General features: G+C 46.5%; 1 protein-coding gene across 1 annotated transcript in view; it reads left to right on the forward strand.

Annotated features, from left to right (window-relative positions):
• The window catches only part of ZFYVE26 (zinc finger FYVE-type containing 26), a 1,347,068-nt gene that overhangs the window by 895,708 nt on the left and 432,878 nt on the right, over nt 1–18,482 (forward strand). The window contains exon 28 of the mRNA XM_082275187.1: nt 12,436–12,563. Within this exon, the coding sequence (XP_082131313.1) occupies nt 12,436–12,563 (128 nt within the window). The remainder of the gene's footprint in view (nt 1–12,435; nt 12,564–18,482) is intronic.

Raw genomic sequence — 18,482 nt, forward strand, 5'->3', positions numbered from 1 at the left:
ATATATATAGTGAGGGATTAGCTCGGTGGCGGGTGTGGATGACCCCTTGGGGGGGTTCGTTACACAGAGAGATAGCCGAGAAGTGGTTGCAAACAACAGTGTATGGTTTTATTCTTGCAATTTTCTTCACACAAGTGCAAGCATCAAAACATCACTAATAAAAATAAAACACATAATAAATCCTTGCCACTGTGGGCGGTTACCTTCACACACAGGAACCTACCTAAGGAGTCTGTCCCCAACCTACTGTTTGGCAGACTTGGCTGATCTTACAGCAGACCATCAATAGTCCATTTATTTTCTCTTCACACAGAAAATGTCCCTTTGATTTTCTCTTACATAGAAAACATCCATTTGTTTTTCTCTTCACATAGAAAACATCCATTTGTTTTTTTCCTCACATAGAAAACAATCCAAGACCTCACCTTGAAGTCTTCAGTCTTTTTACCCTCCTCAGCGCACATCGCTTCAGGAGGCATTCCTCTCCTATACTCACACAGCTTCAGGAGGCATACAGTACATCTGACTGCCCTCCTCTACTCACACAGCGTCAGGAGGCAGCAATCAATAGACTTCCTCTGGACAACTTATAGAGGCCTTAATTTCCTCATTCTGAATAGCTGAAGGTTTTTCAACTTCGTTAAACCTTCCTGGCTACCTTTGCAGCCGACACCCTATAGTAATTGGTGAATTGTCTAAACCCAGCAGAAGTGTATCTCACATCTGTGACAACACGCAATCGCAGATTTACCTGACTTCCTGTCACATACCCCCCCCTCTTGTTTCAACCCTAGGGTTGGGACACAGGTTGCCAGGCATGCATGTGTCAGGTACTGCTCTTGACTCTCACTGATAAGCCTCTTAGTATCTTCCCAAGTAATGTTCAGTCCATTTGATTCTTTCTGCTTCAGCTGCCAGAGATACATCCTTCTGAGCAATCTGCTTTGCTTTTTCATTCAGCCATTGTCTTTCATGCTGATATGAATTTATTTCCCTCCCCAGTTCATTAACAACTGCTAACCTTTGTTGAAATGCTTGTAGGGGTGGCTCTTTCTTTAAGTCCGTTAGCTTGTCTATATACACTTGTTTTGGCTGATCCTCTCCATCTTCATATAGCCAATTCTCTGTATCTTCAAGCTTCAGGATGAAACTGTTTCTGTCATCTTCATTGACAGATTTCTCATGTCAGACAGCTTGTCCCTCATCTCATATACACATTCCTCATCTGCATTTTTGGCATCATTTCACTCCTTCTCAAGTTTGTCCTGCATAACCATCCGTCCTATCCGCCAAGGAGGACCGTGATCCATAGGCAACTCAATTGTGCTAGTCTTAATGTCTTCAACAGTCTTGAGCCGCCTCTCTCTGCAATCAATGATTTCCACAAAACTTTAAGAACCTCTGCTTCACTTGGCTTTGTTCCAAGAAATATATGTACTTTTTCTAGTGGACCTGTTATTTATCTTTATCCACGCTGATTGCTCCCACTACTGTTTCTTTTAAGGTTTGAAGGACTCCTAGAGAGTCCGCATGTATTCTTAAGAAGTCTCCTAATTTGGACAGGGACTCTTGACGTCCCTCTGTGACTTTAGTTGCCTCTCCATACAGCTGTACACAATCATTGACTCTTTGTTGTAAAAGGGAATGAACTTCTTTCTTGAGCTTCGCTTGCTCTAAGATGCTGTGCAGAGGGCCTTCCATTTGCGACAACAGGCTGTCAAACATTTCTTCAAAGTGACCCCTGTTCATTTTTCCAGAGACATCAATATCATTCACAAAACATTCCATATTTAGAGGCAGATCTGAAGCATTTGCACTCATTAACTTCTTAAGCTTTTCGCCCTCCTGAGCGAGTCGCAGTAACGGCCTAATATTTGATTTGATATCCAGTTTATATTTCTTGCCAAATTCTTCACAGAAGTAGCCAACCAGAACATCATCAACTTTCCTTCCACCAACATATGGGTCAAAGGCAACAACACAATCTATTACAGGTTTCTTCAATGCACTTTCTGCTATTGCACTACTTTTCCCTTGTAGCTCCTTTAGTATTTCCTTGATTTGGTTGAATTGCATATCTGCTGAACTATTTGACCGTTCAAGGTCACCTAGTTCCTTTTCTTTATCTGAACTCCACATGGAATGTATCTCAAGATCACGCTCAAACTTCTGCCACCTGTCTTTCACCAGTTCCATTTTGGAAATATTCCCTGAAAGGCACTTATTAATCTGCTTCACGTTTTCACCAACAGCCTTAGTTTTCTCCACTAGGTGGTGTTTGCTTTTTTCTCCAAGCTTTATATCACTTGCCTTCTTCACTAGACTTTCAGCCTGAACTGAGAAATCATCACATTTCTTACACAGCTCCTTTGTTTGCTGAAGTTCTAATGATACATTTTCCAGTGCTTGAAGTTTTTGAAGGAACTGTTTATTCCAGAGGGGTGATTCAAACAACATGTCATCAAATTTCTGATGCTCACTCAGGACAGACCCCAAAACACTGATCTTTTTATAAACTGCATCAGGCCCACTATCCCCTCTTTGTGACAGATCCTCTGTTGCCTGTAATTGAAATGCTTGTAGGGGTGGCTCTTTCTTTAAGTCCATTAGCTTGTCTATATACACTTGTTTTGGCTGATCCTCTCCATCTTCATATAGCCAATTCTCTGTATCTTCAAGCTTCAGGATGAAACTGTTTCTGTCATCTTCATTGACAGGAACTGTTTATTCCAGAGGGGTGATTCAAACAACATGTCATCAAATTTCTGATGCTCACTCAGGACAGACCCCAAAACACTGATCTTTTTATAAACTGCATCAGGCCCACTATCCCCTCTTTGTGACAGATCCTCTGTTGCCTATAATTCCTCTTCAAGTTCTTCCAACTGAATCTTCATCTCTTCTACTTGCTGTTCTAAGGCTCGCTTAGACTTTTCTAGCTCCTGAATGCTTTTCCCAACATCATCCTTGGAGCTGACCAAATCTTCCATTTCTGTACATGGCTGTTTGTTAACTCTTTCTAGTTCAACCTTACACTCTAGAGCTTCCTCCAAGGAGCAAGCCAAGAACAGGGCTTTGCTCTCTTTATCACGTGCCTCCGCTTCTGCACGGTCACGTTCTTCTGCATATTTTGCAGACAGTCTTCTCCTCACCAAGCATCTGATCAAACTTCTTTTTCACATCTTCAACATTTTCTAATGAACCAACGCTTTCTTCCATTCGTTTTTTCATATCTGCTATCTGAGCTTGCAGTGTTGTGGCTTGCTCTGATAGGTTTTTCTTTGCTTCCTCCTCCTCTTTTAATTGTTCCAGGACGCCATTTTTCTCATCTTCCATTTGTTCGAGTTTTGTGCTAAAACTCAGCCTTTGACATCTCTCATCCTGTAAGAGTTCCTGAGTGTCTTGCAGCTGCGATTCCAAGATAGAGAAATCTTTGGCAATTTCTCTAGATTTGCTGTCTGCTTGAGAAAGCTGATTTGTGACATTGTCCAACTCAACCTGCAGTCGGTTTGCCTTCTCTGACAGCTTAGCACACAATTGGTCACCTTCTGATACTTTGACTTGCAATTCCTGCAGCTGTGCCTCTACTTTTTTTCTCTAGTGTTCAGAATCTCCTTTTCCCTGCCTAAGAGCCTTCACCTCATTGGCTAGTTTCTGGGAATGAGAATGTAATTCTGCCACACAGGCTTCTTTCTTCTTTAGCTGCTGCTGGACACGTTGGGCTTCATCTTTCCAACTTTCACAGTCTGTACATAATTCATCTACCACATTGCTCAAATTGGTGAGCTCATACACAGTACTCAGTAATTTAGCCTCTCTCTCATTTTTCTCCTTGTAGCTGAGAGACCAGGTAGTTTTCAGAGAGACATTCTGTTCCTGCACATCCTGCAGGTCTTTTTTTGTAGCTTCTAAAGACTGAAGACTTTGTGCCAGCTGATTACGCAACTCCAACATATCACCCATACTTTGCTCCTGCAAAGTCTGAACTTCAATTCCTTTTCCATGAGGATGATATCTTTCTCCATTATAGTCTCTCTACGTTTTTGTAACTCGGAAAAAAGAAGAGCAGTGGATTCTTCCCACTGTAGCACCTGAGCCTGCAAGTTTCTATGCTCCATCCTAAGCAACTCCAGGGCTTGTTCCTTTTCTTCCATTTTCCGTTGCAAGGCATCCAGCTCAGCCCTGCACACATACTCGGTTTCCAAACCGATGGCCTCCATTTGCTGCTGGCGTCTGTTTCCAGCCTGCATTTTTCTGCTGTTTAGCTGCAAAGCTCCATTGTTTCAGCATCTCCTCCATTTTGGGTTTACTTTCCATCTGAGAACACTGTGTCTCCATAACTGGTCCATTTGCACCAGTATTGCTAGGGACAACAACCTTTCTCTTTAGCAGACTCTGTTCAGGCATGGATGGGGCTCGTTCAGGCGGTAACATCCCCTCCATCCATAGAATTCGGTCTCTCATTTCAGCTATCTTTGCTTCTTTCAGGCGCTTTGACCGCCCCATCTTCAATAACTTCACAATACATTTTTCAAAGTCCAGCAGACCACTGTCTCTTTAAAACAAGTAGTTTTTCTCTATCTTGCAGGATCTCCTCTCCTGCACACACAGATCTCCTCTCCTGCACACACAGTCTCATGCACCAGACAAAGTTCATAGAACAGCAGGGATCTCTGCTTCTGCCCAATGCATACCTCCACCATATGTGAGGGATTAGCTCGGTGGCGGGTGTGGATGACCCCTTGGGGGGGTTCGTTACACAGGGAGATAGCCGAGAAAGTGATTGCAAACAACAGTGTATGGTTTTATTCTTGCAATTTTCTTCACACAAGTGCAAGCATCAAAACATCACTAATAAAAATAAAACACAAGGGGCGTGGCCAGGAACGGCATGTGAGAGGACGCATCTCACTGAGCTCCCGCTCTGATCCGAACACCGATCCTTTCCCCGGTCTCCAAAGCTGCTCACCGGGTACCGACAACATCCTTGTACCGTCGGGCACACACCTGTGCTCCCTCCGGCTGGCCTTCGGGCGATGCTCCGCCGCAAATTGCGGGAGAACTCCGGGATGTCTGGGCCCCAAGATGGCGCCGCGCACGGCCTGCCGCAGCGGACGAGAGGATCCGAGAAGCCCGCCACCTCCAGTAAGTCCACCAAGCCCCCGAAACACCCACCCAAAGAGCCGCAGCGCGATATGCGCTACTATGCACAGAAGTCCCCTGGCTCGGTGGGGAAAGGGAGACCCCCAGATGCCAGTACCAGTGCGGGTGCTTCTGGCCCTGTCAGCCCGGGTGTGGGTGGCCCTGGAGTGGAAGACTGTGCTGTTGAGGGTGAGGAGGAGATGGAGCAGGGTGACGGGGAAGTGGAGGAGCAGCCCACCCTTGCAGATATCCTGCGGGCAGTAAACAGATGCAACAACAATGTAGACCACCTCAAAAAGCAATTTGGGGGCCTGACAGAAGCGGTGTCCCTTCTTCGGCAAGACCTCCAGAAGGTCAGGGAGCGCACCACGGCTGTGGAGGGGAGAGTGAGTGACTTGGAGGACCAGCTACCCCCCCTGACCAGGGAGTCCCGCCATACTGCTGGCATGACCAGGGCCCTAGAACAGCGGGCTGAGGATGTTGAGAACCGCCTTCGGCGGAACAATGTCCGCATTGTGGGTCTGCCTGAGAAAGTGGAGGGGAGGGACCCCACGGACTTTGTGGACTCTTGGCTCAAGGAAACCTTTGGTGGGGATGCATTCTCCCCTCTTTATGCCGTTGAGAGGGCCCACAGGGTTCCCCCTCGTCCCCTGCAACCGGGCCGCCCGCCGAGGACCATGCTTGCCCGCTTGCTTAATTATAGAGACAAAGAGACTATCCTGAGACTGGCGAGAGAGCGGCGGGATATACAGTACAATGGGGTGAGGGTCTCGTTCTACCCGGATTTCTCCGCTGAAGTGCAGAGGAGCAGGGCGAAATTCTTCGCGGTCAAACAGCGTCTGCAGAAACTACATGCCTCTTATGCCATGCTGTATCCTGCGAAGCTCCGTATTATTGCTGGGGGTCAACATCATTTCTTTGAGGATCCGTCGGAAGCTTCCTCGTGGATTGACCACAATGAGCATTCCCTTCGTCCTCGTCAGATGCCTCCGGAAGATGGTGTGGCCTGAGGATTCTTCTCAGGTGCCCTTTTGCGATGATGACCCGGTGGATGCTGTTTGGGGGGCTCTGCCCCCGGCCTGGAGATGGAAGTACCTGTGATTTTTTCCTCTCTCCTGCTACCCCCTGTTTTTGTTTTTTCTTTCCCCTGTTCTACCCCTGTTTTGCAGGTGCTAATATCCTGGAGACCGTTGGGACTCGAACTACTGTTTGCTAGCTTGGAGCTGTAAGGTTCTGTCCATTCCGCAGAAACTTGGGTTCCTGTAAGTACTTGTGACTTCTTTCCCCCTTTTTGGATGGTTTTCTTTGGGTTTTTTTTTTCCTTCTCCCTCACCTCCCTTTTTTATTTTTCTGTGGGGGGTAATTTTTCTCATCCCCTTTTGGACAGTATATGACTTCCTCACCAGTGTGGATGAGACCTGTTGTCCTCTACACGGGAGGGGAGGCTGAGCTGGGGTGCTCCCCAGGGACTATGTCTGCGACACCGGTGTCCGAGGGCCTTGGCAGTTGGACTCTGTGTGGCTGGTTGGGGCGCCCTCGGCACGGTGCTCGGTCTTTTGCACTGTTTAGTTGGATGGTCCTGTTGACCTCCCTGAATTGGAGTCCGAATTGTACCTTTACTATGTGTTTACCTGGTGACAGCCAAGATCCCTATTTTGTACCCTGTCTTGTACGATGTCCGCTGATCGGTGTCCCAGCCCCGCCAGGGCTTGTGCTGCTCTGTCGCCCACCATGACGGCTGTCCCGGTTATTTCCTGGAATGTTAGGGGGCTGAGGGACCCACTTAAGCGTTCCATGGTTTCCTCGACCCTGCGCAGGCATTTTCCGGCCATCTGTTCGTTACAGGAGACTCACCTGGATGCTGAGTCGCGATCCTGGTTGCATTATGCCTGGGCGGGCTGGGAATACCACTCCACGCACACCTCCTACTCTCGTGGGGTGAGTGTGTTAGTCCATCGGTCCCTTGACTTTCAGGAACATCATAGTCTAGTTGACGGGGAGGGACGGTTTGTATTTCTATACTGTAAATTGTATACCTTACACTGTATTCTGGCCTTTATTTATATTCCTCCCCCGTTCCATGGGGAGGTCCTTCGTCAGCTTGTATCCTATACTCTGAGCCACCCGGAGGTTCCGGTCTATGTACTGGGGGACTTTAATTGTGTATTGGACGCGCAGCTGGACCGACATTCTTCTGCACTGGGGAGTGGAGGCATGGGCCGATCGGCCTTGGCGAAATTCGCTGAGGAAGTGGGTTGGACGGACATCTGGCGACTCCGCAACCCGGGGACCAGGGTTTTCTCCTGCTTTTCCAAAACCCACACCTCTTTATCACGTATCGATTTGTGCCTCTGCTCCTCCTCTGCCATTAGATATGTTGACAAGGTTGAATATGCCCCCAGGGGGGTCTCAGATCATTCCCCTCTGGTGCTGTGTCTAGCTGTGCGCCCCTCCGCTACCCTGCAGAGGGCGCCGTGGAAACTTAATGCCTTCTGGTTGCACTTGTTCCCCTCACATGATAGGCTTAGAGAGGCTATGTGGGAGTTCTGGCAGGTACATGATGCTGCGGGTGGGCGGGGTGTACAGTGGGAAGCTTTTAAGGCCTATCTACGGGGTTTATTCATCAGGGAGGTACAGGCCATCAAGAGGAACACGGCGGCTCTGGGGGAGCAGGCTGAGGGTTTGGCGACTCAGCTGGAGGCCCGCTACATTGCGGACCCATCTGAGACTAACCGAGAGGGCTGGCTGGCTGCTCAGGAGGCTCTGGTTCGTATAAATTCCTCTGGGGCTGAACGTAGGAGGTTTTTTCAACGGCAGGCGTACTATGAGGAGGGGGAAACCACGGGCAGGTTGTTGGCCAGGATTGCCCACTCTCATCAAACGTCGCCTTCCATTGGGGCACTCATGGGTGATGGGGGCCGGGTTGTGAACACCCCGGATCGGGTTATGGAGGTGTTGAGGGCATTTTACGCTACCCTATACCAGTCTAGACAGGGACACACTGCTGCTGAACTCTCGGAGTATGTAGATGCCATCTCCCTGCCCTGCCTGTCAGATCTGGAGAGAGCTGAACTGGAGGCTCCCCTTACCCTGAAGGAGCTTCAGACTGCGTCGGCTTCCTTCCCTAACTGTAAAGCTCCGGGGGAGGATGGGCTGCCAATGGAGGTATACAAGGAGTATGCGGAGGAGACGTTGCCGCATCTTCTGGAGGCCTTTTTGGAGGCCAAGCGGAATATGAGGTTGCCACCTTCTATGTGTAGGGCTAATGTTATCCTCCTCTTGAAGCCGGGGAAGGACGGTCTGGACCCCGGGTCCTACCGTCCTATCTCGCTCCTGCAGAGTGACATTAAGATCCTGGCGAAGGCTCTTGCGCTGCGACTTAACCGGGTAGTTGCTTCTATTGTACATGCTGATCAATCGGGCTTTATGCCACACAAGTCGACGTCCATTAACCTGCGCCGCTTATTCCTGAACATACAATCCCCGGCAGACAATGGGGGCAGTAGGGCATTGCTATCACTCGATGCGCAAAAGGCATTTGACAGTGTAGAGTGGGACTACTTGTGGGTGGTCATGTCCAAGTTTGGCTTTGGTGAGAACTTTATTTCATGGGTAAAACTGTTGTACCAGGCCCCGGTGGCCGCTATCCGGGAGGGTGGTAGGGTGTCCCATCCCTTCTCCTTGTTTAGGGGAACTAGGCAGGGGTGCCCCCTGTCCCCCTTAATCTTTGCCCTGGCGATAGAGCCTCTAGCTGCCCTGATTAGGTCCAATCAGAACATAGTGGGATTCCGATACGGCCCCTTGGAGGAAAAGATCATGCTATACGCGGATGATACCATGCTTCTGTTAGGCGATACCTCTGGTTCTCTGAAGGAGGCTATGGAGGTTATTACTACGTTTGGCTCGTTTTCGGGCCTGCTTATTAATTGGTCCAAATCCTCCTTGATGCTGCTCGATGATCCCGAGGGTTCCCAGGAAGTGGGGGTAACGGGGATTCCTGTCTCCACTGAGTTTCGTTACTTGGGGGTGCAGGTGACCCCACAGCCCTTAGACTTTGCCCGTCTTAACCTATCTCCCCTCCTCGCCCGCTTTAGGGATAAGATAAAGGTCTGGTCGAGGTTGCGCATGTCACTGGTGGGCAGGGCCAACCTCATAAAAATGATTCTCATGCCCCAGCTGCTCTACGCCCTTCACAACTCCCCGGTCGTGGTCCCCCTGAGACTGTTCCAGATTGTCAATACCATTTTTAGATCATTTCTGTGGCTGAGCAAGAGCCCTCGTATAAAGTTGGAGCACCTTCAGCGACCTAAGGAGCTTGGTGGTCTAGCAGTTCCAAATCCCTGGCTGTACTACTTAGCCTCCCAACTTCAGCATATTGCACGGGTCATGAGTGAGAAGGGAGAGGGGTCAATTGCAGGCCTTGTGGCCCACATTGTGGGCAGGGGAGATGTGGCGGCCCAATTGGAATCCTTGCGATTCGGGAAGTCTAGTAAGCGCTATCCGACCTATGTCCTTATGCAAAAGACCTGGAACAAGGCTCGTCAGCTGCAGCAGGTACTGGGATATACGGACTATAGCCCTATCTGGAAGAATGCCAGATACCCGGAGCTGGCTGGATTGCCGTACGGAGCTAAGTGGCTGGGACATGGCATCTCTCATATGACACATATATTCAGCGGTGGGGTGCTCAGATCTTTTGCTGCACTTCGGGAGGAATTTCGTCTCCCCAGGTCCATGCACTTTTATTATGTACAGTTGGCACATGCCGTTAAGGCCCAGGGGGGGGATGATCTTTGGACTCACTTTCCCGCCCCGATATTTCATTTTATGTCTACGGTTTCTGATTTTAGGGGGTTTATTTCCCATTGTTATTCTCTACTAATGAGCTCCTTCATGGATCGACACCCTCTTCGAGTGGTTCCCCGGTGGGAGGCGGATGTGGGGGTATTTGAGGATGAACAATGGGAGGAGGCTCTACAGGCTGTGCAGCTGAGCTCTCTGAATGTGGCTCAGAGATTGTCTCAACTATACATTTTGTACAGGACTCATTACACACCAGCCCGGCTGTTCAGGATGGGGAGGAGAGATTCTCCCACCTGTGGTCGATGTATGCGGGACCACGGAGACTTAATGCATCTTCTATGGCGCTGCCCCAAACTTCATGTCTATTGGAAGGGAGTACTCTCGACGCTCTCGGGGGCCTTCGGGGTTACGATACCGGAGGACCCTAAGGTTTGTCTGTTGGGTGTTCTTGGGGGAGTTCAGGCCCCGGAGCTGGCCCTGCAGGCCATCGGGCGAGCTCTGTTTCAGGCAAGGAAATTGATACTGAGGCGATGGATTTCACCAAGGGCCCCACTGGTTAAGGAATGGGTTGCGGCTATGGGTGACACACTTAGATTAGAGAAGTATATATATCAACATAGGGGCAGCGTGGGTAAATTTGACCGCCTGTGGGCTCCGTGGCTGGCTGTGCCGGGGCTTGCCCCGGTGGAGTTGGTTCTGAACAATCTTTTGGCGGGGGTGAGGTGAGGCCCGGGGACCATTGTTACACGAAAGATCACTGTCTGCTCTGCTTGAGGTTGCTGTATCTGGTGGGGGTGCGGGGCAGTTGGGTCGGACTATTGTATGTTTTCCTGTCACATATGGGGATCTATGTTGGTAAATATGTATGCTATTACTGCAAGTTTTTTCATGCACTTGAGTACTGTACGTATTCTGGACTCTGTATTTCTGTTCTTTTTTTTTTGTGTGTTGATGTTTTGTTTGACATCTTTAATAAAGTTTTTGCCTGATTTAAAAAAAAAAAAAATAAAACACAAAATAAATCCTTGCCACTGTGGGCGGCTACCTTCACACACAGGAACCTACCTAAGGAATCTGTCCCCAACCTACTGTTGGGCAGACTTGGCTGATCATACAGCAGACCATCAATAGTCCATTTATTTTCTCTTCACTCAGAAAATGTCCCTTTGATTTTCTCTTCACATAGAAAACATCCATTTGTTTTTCTCCTCACATAGAAAACAATCCAAGACCTCACCTTGAGAAGTCTTCAGTCTTTTTACCCTCCTCAGCGCACATCGCTTCAGGAGGCATTCCTCTCCTATACTCACACAGCTTCAGGAGGCAGTAATCAATAGACTTCCTCTGGACAACTTATAGAGGCCTTAATTTCCTCATTCTGAATAGCTGAAGGTTTTTCAGCTTTCTTAAACCTTCCTGGCTACCTTTGCAGCCGACACCCTATAGTAATTGGTGAATTGTCTAAACCCAGCAGAAGTGTATCTCCCATCTGTGACAACACTCACAGATTTACCTGACTTCCTGTCACAATATATATATATATATATATATATATATATATATATATATATATATATATATATATATATATATATATAATTGTTTTTTTTTGTACTACAGGATGATTCTGAGAAGTAAACGGAAGCATTTTTTTTTTGTTTTTTTTTTTTGTTTACCTTTTCTTACAGAAATGATAAGGACAACCACAAATTTAAAAACGTAGAATGAGCGTTTTCACTTCACTGAAATTTTGCCATTTCAGCTCAATGTATTGGGGGTCAATGGGTTTAACAGGGGCTTTTAAGAGGTACAGTGGGCTTTGAAAGGCTACCACTGAGGGATTGGAGAAGCTCACTTCAAACATCATGGGCTCATTCTTGTGCCAAAAGTTAATTTAAAAAAAAAAAAACTAAAGGTGATGTGTTGGGATGTAGTTTACATTTGAAACATAGTGGTTTTGGGGATTTTAGTTATAGCAAGAATTATTGTTTCCCAGAGGAGGAAATACCAGGGTCCCAAAGTTTGCACTTGCGACCGGACCCTGTCTTTCTGCCACCTTAGGGGGGCGCAAGACGTCAGAAAGCTCATACCTCCCAACTGTCACCGATTTGTCGGGACGCCCAGGATTTAATTTAGGTCTCAGTGTCCTGGTGAATCAAGGCTGAGTCCCACAGCCGAGCCCAGTGCAGGAACAAGTTCTGGCAGTTTGTTTCACTGACTTGCCTGGCATGAGAGCGCTAGTGACACCTGTCCCGCACACCAACATGAGATGTTTATTCACCAACAAGTTTCCAGATAAGCAGCCTGCATTGTCAAATTAGAAACAAACTAATAATTTTTAAGAAGAATTCATAATCTTGCGGCACATCCAGTTAAGCTAAAATTCCAAGCCACTAGCTATTGAGGAGTGTGTAAGAGGGCATGGAAAAAAGGATATACAGTACTGTCCAAAAATTCTCAATTCTTATTCAGTGATTTTTTTTTTCTTAGAAAAGCCAGGTGAAGGTCGTGATCTATCAGAAGTCCTTAGATTGTCTAAAGCTGCTGAATTGCAGTGGTGTCTAACATTAAATGAAGCTGAAAATGAGGTGGAAAGGAGAGAGTTTTACTATGAACAGGTATGTAACAAATCAATAGTTATTCCATTTAATGTGAACCTCCAGTTTTGTCTGTAAATTTTCTCTCCAGTTTTATTGAGCAAAGTAAAATTCCATTATCCATTTACATAAAAGAAAACATTATTTTGTTATATAGATTAAGATTTAGGATTTGCTAGTGCTCTTTTTCAAGCTGACTTTTAAATAGGTGGGTTTGTATTTGTTAGGATCTTTTAATTTTAAGTTCAGTAAAATTTGTATGGTTGTAAATAAAGCACAAGGCCATCATAGCTGGAACTGTGTGTGTTCTCTTTGAATGGTTATGCGTCAAGCGATTAACATGAATAACCCTGTCTTTGCCACTGCTTAAGCTCAGTGAAGTGACACCTGGCTGCAGGATTTTTTTCTGTCAAACTTGCAGATTCTCTTTTTAAAGTAGAAGTTATCTATGTGTTAGTATGATGCTGCAAAATCTCCATCACAAGTAAAATATCAGACAATAATAAACACTGCTTTCACACTGCAGCCTATTTTGCGAATCGGCACTGCGTGACTTTAACGGACAATTGCGCGGTCGTGCGACGATGTCCTTTTTTTCCCACAAACAGAGCCTTCTTTTGGTGGTATTTGATCACCTGTGCGATTTTTTTTTTGATCATGCGCTATAAACAAAAAAGTGCGTCAATTTTGCAAAAATAACAATATTTTCACTTTTTTTATATGAAATTCCCCCAAAAAAATTTAAAAATCAAAATTTTTTAACATTTTAGGCCAATTTGTTTTCTGTTACATATGTTTGGTAAAAAAAATTGCAAAAAGCGTATTTTGATTGGTTTGCGCAAAAGTTATTGCGTTTACTAACTAAGGGAAAAATTGTTGTAATTTTTGTTGTTTTGGCGTAAGTAATGGCGGTGATCTGCGATTTTTTTTTTGCGGGACTGCGACATTTCGGCGGACAGATCAGACCCTTGACTGACATTTTTTACACTTTTGGGGTTACCAGTGACATTACTACAGTAATCAGTGCTATACATATGCACTGTTACTGTAAAAATGACACTGGCAGGGAAGGGGTTAACTTTATTTGAGAAGGAGGGGTTAAGTGTGTCCCTAGGGGCATGCTTCTAACTGTGATTTGATGTGGTTTGTGGTGTAAGAACAGAGATATACGATTCTGCATAAGAACCGTATGATCACTATTCTTACACAGGGGAGAATGACAGGCGGCTTTGTTTACATTAGCCACCTGCCTTTCTCCCGCTGTAACGGACAATCGCGAGTGCCCGTCGGACATCGGGGGGGTCCGTGAACGAGCGGGGGGCGGGAGCGCGCCTCCAGCAGCGTAGGCTCGACCCCTAGAGCCTCACAGAAGGAAGACTGTACTCCCTCACTACTGATGGCCATCAAGAATGGGGGGCTGTGCGTGGGGCATTGTTTACGTACCATTGTTAAGGAAGCCGGAACGTGCCGGATCCTTACCAAACGGCTTTTTACTGGTTAAGGACGCTGGCGGATGCCCGCCTTTTAGTAACCAGCACAATTACTCAAAAACGCACCTAAAAACGAACCCTGGGTGAGTTTTTGGTGCGTTTCCCATTGACTTCAATGGAAGGTGCATCTTTAAAAACCATAGCGTAAACGCAGCACAATGATGGAATAAGTCTCATAAGATTTTAAGGGAAATATTTTTGATGCGCTTTTGTCCCGCTGGAAGGGTGCATTCCAGCGTGGCAAAGGTGCATCACTGGAAAAAGGGTCTAAAACGAAATCAAAGGACCCCTTTCATGCAAACATATACATATGAAATCAGGATGCACATAGATGAATAAATGCCTAATATGCATTTGATATGACCATAAAGCCAGAGGTAGAAGAACATTTTTTGAGTTGTATTTTTAGTTTAACACTGAATTAATGGCTTGTAATGGTTTTTGATGCATTGCTTATTGACAATTTTCAGTTTGCAAGCATGCACAATTTTTAGCCTAGAAATATTTGTTTATTTATGAAGCTGACACACTGTGACCTTTTTCATTTAACAGATTCGTAATGGCCATGTTGTTTTACAACCTAAGGGTTGGTTGGAAAATTACAACCATTGCACTAGAAAATGCATAATATCTAGAAATCTAAATAATACACACTCACATTAAGAACATGCAGAGTTGGCATATGTGTTTATATACACATACTTTGGGTTCCTATAAAGAGCTGTCTACAGAAAATGCTATCTTTGAACCAGAGTACACTGCACATATATGCCACTGTGTACCCACTAAATACTGTTAATTACTGTGCCACAAGTGTCTTTCTCACAGACAGAGACCTCTGGACAAAGGATGATTTCTAAAAAAAATCAACATTTTCAAGGGATATGCCTTTCAGTACACAAAAAAATTTAAGTTTGTCTGACCGAGCCTACCTTAACCAGTTGCCGACTGCCCGCCGCAGAAATACTGCGGCAGACTTACTCAGCTGCACGAATTACACACGCCCCTGCTGTCTCCGCGATGTTCTGATTTGGTTTAGAGCCAATCAGTCATCAGGTCCAGGTACATTACTAATATTGTATCTGAACGGATCAATATCTTTGATCTGATCAGAACTATACTAGTGTTCCCAATAGTTTAGTGTTCCCAAAACACAGCGTTAGCATAATCAGCCCCAACACCTGCCAGTACATGCGTTTTAGCCCCCAACCCCCCCCCCCCCCCACCCAGTCCAGAATCAGCAGATTACTGTCACTCCCAATACACAGCACACTAAACAGCAGCGTTAGCAGAGTCGGGCCTAATCTCTGCCAGCACTAGCAGTTACATTTTTTGTTAGCGGTTCAAACAGTCCTTGATAATCAGGTGCTTTTTTACCTGAGAGTCACACTAGGTACCTATAAATTTATTGGCCAAAATGTCCAAACTGAGGTACAGTAGTGAAGAGGCCTACACGATACTAAGCATGACAGATGAGAGCTATGTGGAAGCCTCACTGTCCGAATCAGGCTCAGTATTCAAATCTGTAGACCACAGCGGCACTGTTCCCAACCCGACCCTGTTCTTCTGTTGCTGAGGTGCAACAACTGCAGGGTTGTCGTATGCAGTGTCGGTACTAGTGCCGCTCAACCTTTTCGTGAACTGGCAAGCACCAGCAGCCTAATACATCCTGGTCATAGTCAAGCCAGCACTGCAGTAACACTTGGCGAGTCCTATAAGTGCAGTTCAAGCTGGTGCGGTGGCTAGCACAGGTAGTGTCCCGCAGCCACCAATAATTCGTAGACAGACCCGTAGATCCCATAGTGTCATTCTTGATGTGCTTGAAAATCCTGATTGGGAGCTCACACTTCTGCAGCGCCCGTACTCCCCCCCCCCCCCCCCCCCCATCACTGCGCTGGCCAACCCAGAATTCAGGTGGAGACAGCCAATTTTACTTCCCTTGATTTTTATGAGCTGTTTTTCACAGAAAGCCCGGCGTGACCGTGTGACCTCCGAGATCGTTTACCGGATGGAGCGGTATCACCCGGGTGTCACTTACGGCAAGTGAGTGAGAGACGGATCGGTATCGGGTGGGTGGGAGATGGAGCGGGTGAGAGACAGAGCAGTATTGAGTGGATGCCGAATGGAGCGGTATCACCCGGGTATCACTTACGGCAAGTGGGTGAGAGATACCGATCTGCCAGCAGATCTGCGAATGTGGAATTGCTTACATCTTTAATTTGTACATATGTGAGTAGCATATTCAATAACATTTGTAAACGGAATTATGCTATGTGAAATAATTTTACCCTTACATGAGCATCACCACCTTATGGTTGGAGGAGGATAAGACTAGTCTCAGACACTGACATAGGATGTACAAAACATCGGCCTATATCGGCCGATACCAATATGCGATGGCCTAAATATTGGTATCGGCAACGAAAAAACGATATTGATCGATCCCTAGACGCTGGTACAAAAAACTGTCTGTATACTTATTTCAATTTCCTCTGCTGAACGCTTATGTGCTATACATAGCGTCAGGAAGAAGTGGCTCCTTCCTAAAATACCAGGGAGAGATCATCTCAGCCATGTATCCAGAAGGTGCTGTAGCCCAAATTCACAATCCATGCAGTAAGCAAGCTGCATGAGGCATTTTCCGGATGTCCTCCCTAGTACCCCTACCCAAAGAACACCCCAAAGAAGATGTCGTGTCTGTAGGAAACGCAAATTTAGGTATGACACTGTTATTTTTTTCCCTCCTGTCCTGGCCAACCTGGTCTCTGCAGTTGTCGTTTTATTGAGTTAATTTTCTCTGCTTACTCTACTTTTCTACTCTTTCTACTTTTGCTGTACTTTATATTATACTGTTATACTGTAATGTTTTATTGTTACTGTGTTTTATTGTTAACCATTATTTGCTTTGCTGGTACGCCCATCAGCTGCAGCAATTGCGTTTGCTCTCACCTTTATGTAATCAATGATTGTAGCGCTGTAGGAGGTGATTTCACCACCGCAGTTAAAAAGAACATATATGGTGAAGAATAGGGGATGGGGTGGACACAGAGGGTGGATCTCCCCTATGCTTCGCCATATCTTTTTAACACTTTTCTTGGCAGAGATTTCTTCATCAACATCGATCGATGTGAATGGAGGAATCTGCTATGCTCTTATTTTTCCTTCAGCCCTTGGGCTGAACAAAGAAAAAGAATATTACTTGTATGCCCATCATCAGAAGTGGGTGGATGCTGATAGGTCTAATGGTGGGCATACCACACACTTTCTAGTATTGTTTTTTACAGCAGTGGTCAGCTTTCATGTAAAAGCAATCCTAGCAGATAATTAGCCGCTAGACTGCTTTTATAAGCAGTGGGCAGGGTCACCCCCCTCGCCGCCGTCCACGGTTTTCTCGGGCTCTCCTGTCCCACCGGGTAACCTTAGACTGCAGCCGGTGGTTCCGTCAGCTGACTAGAGCTGATTGGAGACCAGAATGGCTCCAATCATCTCTATGGCCTAAGATCCCGGAAGCTATGAGCATTTCATGACTTTGGTTTTGCCAGATATATTTTGCCATTGGAAAAGCTTCTTATCACACCAATTTTGGTGTGGTCAGATGCTTTAAGGGCAGAGGAGAGACAAACCCAAATTTCTCTTACATCCTCCGACAGTCGCCGCCCCTTCATAATCTTCACCAATGGGGTAATTGACCTTTGCTCCGTAGGAGTAGCTAGGCAACAAGATTTGTTTATATCAAAGCTTTTAGCATATCACACCCCTAGGGGGCGGTCCCCTCAGTCAATACCTCCCTGCTTCCAGCATTCTCAACTCAGTTTTCAATTGCCTAGCTTAGGAGTAGCTGGCTGTTCCTGTGCTGGGGCTTTCAGTCTCAGCCTTCTATCCTCTTTTTGATTTTATTTCAAGTATTTTTCTCTTTCTTTTACTTAGCTGTTTTTTTCTCAGCATTAGTTTAGTTTTCTTGATGATCATGCGGAGCTGGGTTTCGGACTGGCCACCCTGGATCCCAGGGCTGAGAGCCAGGGGATTCCCCAGCCTGCCATCGAGCATTCAGCTCAGGTTTCCCTGGCATATTGAACGACCCATCCCTGTTCGCTGCAGGGATGCTGCCTGTGAGGTGGCTACCTCACCGGACGCCATTTGCGGTTTCGCACCGCAGTCCACTGCGTCCTGGCTGCGACACTCCCTGTCCTCAGTACAGCGGTTTGGTCGCTAGAGAAGGCTCCCCACGCCATCCGGAATGGTAAGTGTTTTTCTATGTGGGGACCTGTCTGTTTGGGTGTCAGTCTGTGTGTAACGCTCTAGCGTTTGTTTAGAGAGTTGGATTTGCAGCTGCAGAATCTCCACTCAGTAGTCGTGTAGAGATGTGTTGAATCACCATGTCCAACTCTCCAGACTCATCATTGTGGCCAGACTGCTTCAGCATACAATATACAAACACTCAATAAGATGT

Source organism: Pelophylax lessonae (genome assembly GCF_965119305.1).
Source record: "Pelophylax lessonae genome assembly, chromosome: 13".
Classification (NCBI taxonomy): domain Eukaryota; kingdom Metazoa; phylum Chordata; class Amphibia; order Anura; family Ranidae; genus Pelophylax; species Pelophylax lessonae.